This window comes from Amphimedon queenslandica, unplaced genomic scaffold (assembly GCF_000090795.2).
Source record: "Amphimedon queenslandica unplaced genomic scaffold, v1.1 AMPQUscaffold_12211, whole genome shotgun sequence".
Lineage (NCBI taxonomy): Eukaryota > Metazoa > Porifera > Demospongiae > Haplosclerida > Niphatidae > Amphimedon > Amphimedon queenslandica.
In genome coordinates, this window is record NW_003547550.1 from 1 (window position 1) to 5,525 (window position 5,525).

The following is a 5,525-nucleotide window of genomic DNA, read 5'->3' on the forward strand; positions in this document are numbered from 1 at the left end:
CATTTTTGTCCTTATGGCTATGTCAGTAATAAATTATGCATGTATTATTATTATTATTATTATGCTATGTAGTGGTATGATAATAAGTTGGAGTGGATTCCAACGTGTTATAAGCCTCAGTAGCAAGTAATGAATATCATTATAGTCCGACCCACAATAGCCTTGTAACGTTTCATGCATTTATAAAGAGATCAAGTAAAAGACATCTGATAGAAAGAAAGTTTTGACTTCTAGAGTTAAATTTTTGAATGGGCAATTCACTGTAATTGCCCTGCTCTAGTAAAATAATGATTTTATTAATAACACATTACTTTGGCAGGAGTGATGTTGATTTCCTGTTTTGTAGCTCAACGATGTTTTTAAAATTTGCTCAGAGATTGTCCTCATTTTTTATTACTTTGTCTGTAAAAGTTTGAACCAATTTTGATTCGTAATCATGCTTTGTGTACATGTACATGTATACATTAATTATTATAGAAATAGAATAAGATCTCACTGCTTTTATTATTGTCTATTTTTAATGATATGAAAAAAGAAATAAAAATCGGTCGTGATTACATAGCCAGTTTTAGAAAAAAGCATGGGCTAGCCACATGACAGGGTATTTTTTAGAAATCAACATGATTGATTATTCCTGCCATAGTATTAAGTTATTAATCAATCAATAATAAATTCAATATTTCAATAGTCAATAGTGATTCAAAAATTCAATAGTGATATGAGGTTTAGTACTTCATTATAATTTTACCTTTTAAAATTAAAATCACCTTAAAATATTCCATAAATACCCACCACTCCAATAACAATAAACATAAAAAGGTTATTAACAGTATTTGAGTATACAGTTTGAGGTTACAAACCTCAGTAGCAACTAACATGTAATGAATATCATTATAGTCCGACCCACGATGGCCTTGTAACGTTTTATGCATTTATAAAGAGACTCAATGTCATAACAAAATACATGTACATGTAGTCATTGAGATACATGTTGTAGATACACGGAAAAAATTTTTGAATGGGCAATTCACTGCAATTGCCCTGCTCTATTAAAATAATAAATTTATTGATAAACATACTACCGTATAGCGCTTTAATTTTGCGGAGCTAAAATTTTGCGGATTGATAAGATTCAATTTTTCGCGGAAATAACTTTTGCAGATTTGCAATGTTGGTGCCACACCTTTAATGGCGATTGAAATTTTAGCGGATCTTTAATTTCGCGGTTTCATGCTAACCACGAAAATAGCGAAAGTTTAGCTCCTTGAAAATAAAGTGCTATACGGTATGGCAGGATTTTTTTCAAAATTGGCTCCATGATCATTCCAAATTTTTATTACTTCTTGTACATATTGATGTAAAAGTCTGAGCCAATTCTGATTCATCGTGTACATGTACATGTATGCATTAATTATTATAGAAATTGAATATCTAACTGCTTTTATTTTTATTATTCATTTTAAATTTTTTATGCGTTTTTAATTTTGCGGTTTACATTACATACAGTCTGAGGTTACAAACCTCAGTAGCCACTAACAAGTAATGAATGTCATTATAGTCCGACCCACGATAGCCTTGTAACGTTTTATGCCTTTATAAAGAGACCAAGGGAGCATTGGAGTGTTACTGTAGTTAGAGGTTTTAAAAAAATTTTTGAATGGGCAATTCACTACAATTGCCCTGCTTTAATAAAAAATATTGAATTTATTATTGATTGATTAATAATATTATACTATGACAGGAATAATCAATCATGTTGATATCTAAAAAATACCCTGTCATGTGGCTAGTCCATGCTTTTTTCTAAAATTGTCTATGTAATCACGACCGATTTTTATGTCTTTTTTTTCACATATTGATGTAGACAGTTTGAGCCCATCCTGATTCATAATCATGTGTCTTATTAGTAGTTATAATAATAAGTGGAAGTACATGTAATTCATTCCAACAACATGTTACAAGCCTCAGTAACAAGTAATGAATATCATTATGGTCCGACCCACAATAGCCTGGTAACATTTTATGCATTTATAAAGAGATCAAGTAAAGGGCATCTGTGTATAAATTTTTTTGTCTTGGGATGCTAAGTTAAAATTTTTGAATGGGCAATTCACTGCAATTGCCCTGCCCTAATGAACCCTGTTTTGTAACTTAAGGATTTTTTCAGAATTTGCTCTGAGATCATCCTCAGTTTTTATTACTTTTTTGTAAAAGTTTGAGCGATTGTGATTCATAATCATGCATCGTGTACTTTACATGTATACATTAATTATTATAGAAATAGAATAGCTCATTACCTTTATTATTATTATTATTTATTCTAAATTTTTTTTACACTTTTTTAATTTTACAGTTTACATGTAAGGCGTACTAACTTCATTTACAAATGTATAACTAACAAACGAATTAACTCATTTTTAATTTTACTTTTTCTCTTTTATCGTCAAATTAAAATCACCTAAAAAATATTCCACGCTAATTATAATATATATCTTTCTCTTTCAGTTCCCTAAGATGCTAGACCTGGAGCCATACACTGCTGAAGGTATTACGAGCCGTGAGAAAGGCCTAGGCCCCTCCTCTCCATTAATATATAACCTGACTGGGATAATAGTACACCAGGGACAAGCTTCAGCTGGTCACTATTACGCATTCATTAAAACAAAGGGGTGAGTAAAGGGTTAAATATACCTTGCGTCTTAATAAAATATGACATTTATGTAGCATAATAAAGTACTGCCAAGCTACTGTATTCTTATGACTTTACATGGGTAATTCATTTCACTTGAGATTTTTATTATAGGAAAAATACTTTTATGAAAGCCACACCCTTGTTACACAAAGCCACGCCCACAATACCTGAGGAGGAAGAGATGGAGACTATACAGCTGCACCCACTCCAGGAGGAGGAGAAGGAGGAGGAGCAATGGCTCAAGTTTAATGATACTTTAGTGGAGCGATTCATCATTGATGAGTTCACGCTGGAGACTGAGTGTTTTGGAGGCAGTGTTAGGAGCAACTCCTCTGATCCAGGTTAGAATAATTATTACTGTAATTTAATATTTGTATTGGTTTTTGTTGGGTTTTCTGATATATGTTGATGTACTTATGCTGTGTAGAAAGTTTGAGCTGATTCTGGCTTAAATTTTTTAAGTTACGGCCATTTTTATAAATCGGCCAATTTCTGAAAAATTCCCTGTACTATAGCCCATGGTTTTTTCCGAAAAATGGCTCTGAAATGACCCCCAATTTTTATTACATTTTCTGATACATATTGATGTACTTATGCTATGTAGAAAGTTTGAGCTGATTCCGACTTCAATTTTTCAAGTTACGGCCATTTTTAAAAATCGCTCAATTTCTGGAAAAATCCCTGTACTATAGCCCATGGTTTTTTCAGAAAAATGGCTGAAAAATGACCCCCAATTTTTATTACATTTTCTGATGCATATTGATATACTTATGCTGTGTAGAAAGTTTGAGTTGATTCCAACTTAAATTTTTCAAGTTACAGCCATTTTAAAAAATCGGCCAATTTCTGAAAAATTCCCTGTACTTATAGCCCATGTGTTATTCTCCTTATTTTTATTTAGTTCACACGTCCCATCCAGAGAGTAGAGTGAGGCACTGGAATGCTTACATGTTGTTTTATGAGGCAGCGAATGAAATCAAGAAAACACAAGACACTCGTAAAGAACAGGACAGGTAAACTTACATGTATATCTACATTCACACTAGCATGTACCGTATTTGCTCGATTAAACGCCCAAGTGTTTATTTCTTAACAGGAAAAAAAATTAGGTTAAAAAACAAAAAAGCCTCTAGTGGATTTGAACCCGCAACCTTCTAGCATTCCAAACTGTACTCCAACAGTTAGACTATCTGGCACAATCTAAATATTAGGAGACATATACTGGGTAAAATATGCGTATCTATAGTTAGAAAATATTTGTCATGGGCGTTTATTTAAGCAGGGCGTTTGTTCAAGCAAATACGGTAATTTTACAGTAGTATAAGCAAAAATTTAATCAATTTATTGTCTTTTACACACTTCCTCATGTCATTAATTTGTGTATTGTTATTAATACTTTATTTATTATTTATTTTCATTAGTCCAGTGACTGTTGTACCAACAATGTCCAGTGAAGATAATTTGAGTCAGTTACAAGAGCTGGTCACAAAAGGAGAGAAAAGAGGAGTCTTTAATGACAACATTCCCTCCACCATACAGAGAAGTGTAAGAGAGAGAGAAGGGGAGAGAGAGAGAGGGGGGGGGGTAAGCAGGGTTTCTCTATAATATTTTGGAAGCTTCAAATTTGACCAAACATCCCATACTATAAGCACAGGGTGTTCGTCAAAAAAATTTTATGAGAGAATTCTTAATTTTATAATTTTTTTCCGATTTAAGTTGGTTTGCAAAATAGTACTTGTACAATTTATTATTTATTTTATTTTTATTTATTTATTTATTATTCATGTCACAGGTGAACACAGAGAATCTTCACTTCATGCAGAACCGGGACGTGTACTGTAGAGAATATTTTGAATTCATTAGGAACCTCACATTCTGCAATGACGTAAGCCAAAAGAGAGAGAGAGAATGAAGACTGTTTTAAATATGTACATGTACATGCATATACATGTATATACATAATGTACATGTATATGTACATGTACACACTGTTAGATCTATAAATCAATTTTGGGACGCCAATATGCATGTAACTAAAAATGAGAGATTTTAGAAGATCTAGACCAAATATGAGAAACCAAAAGTCTCCTAAACTGCCTCTAGATCTTACAGTGTACATGTACATGCGTACAGTCCGATATGTGTAGATCGATTGTTTTACATGTACATGTACTTGTACTTGTATGTTTGTTGATACCATAGCACATTAAACGTATGTAATCCCATGTTATCAAACATCAAGTGTAGCAGTGTGGCATCTTTTAATAAGTTACGAGTTATACTGACCACTTTTAATACAATTTACTAATCAATGTATATACGTCATTGAACATGAAAGTATACTAATAACAATATTAAGTTAGGGTGTGTTATATTGAGTTAGAATATATTCTATTACTGTAGTATTTGTCATGTCATGCTTCATCATATAAACATGTCGTGTAGGTACTTGCATTGTTAGTCATTGTTCTATTGTCCTCTTTAATTGTTGTTGACATCAATTGTTTATTGTTATTGTCCTGTTTCTTGTTTTTGTTCTCATACCTAGTGACGTTTTCCGACCTTGTTTTTAATTTTAATTTTATTAAATTAGAGCTCTTCTCTTAACAGTTTCCAACATTTGCGTACCTTCAAAAGTCTTATAACATTTTTATTTTAATTAATTTTGTTTCCTTTTTTTATTTTTAGTCGTTGGCCAATGTGTCTCTTGATCCTAGCGGCAAAGAGTGTGGGCGTGTCATTGTTGAACTAGCGACAAAATTTTTATTATTTACATTCTTGAGGACTTACAAGGAGCTAAGGTAAAGAGAGAGAGAGAGAGAGAGAGAGAGAG

At 32.2% G+C, this 5,525-nt stretch overlaps 1 protein-coding gene across 1 annotated transcript; it reads left to right on the forward strand.

Annotated features, from left to right (window-relative positions):
- The first annotated feature begins 2,479 nt into the window (after positions 1 to 2,479).
- On the forward strand, positions 2,480 to 5,501 carry LOC109588248 (ubiquitin carboxyl-terminal hydrolase 24-like). Its single transcript, XM_020004429.1, has 6 exons — positions 2,480 to 2,669; positions 2,804 to 3,033; positions 3,594 to 3,705; positions 4,114 to 4,237; positions 4,485 to 4,577; positions 5,381 to 5,501. Exons 1-6 carry the CDS (start codon positions 2,515 to 2,517, stop codon positions 5,495 to 5,497), a joined length of 831 nt encoding a protein of 276 aa, XP_019859988.1. The 5' UTR covers positions 2,480 to 2,514; the 3' UTR covers positions 5,498 to 5,501.
- Positions 5,502 to 5,525: the final 24 nt, after the last annotated feature.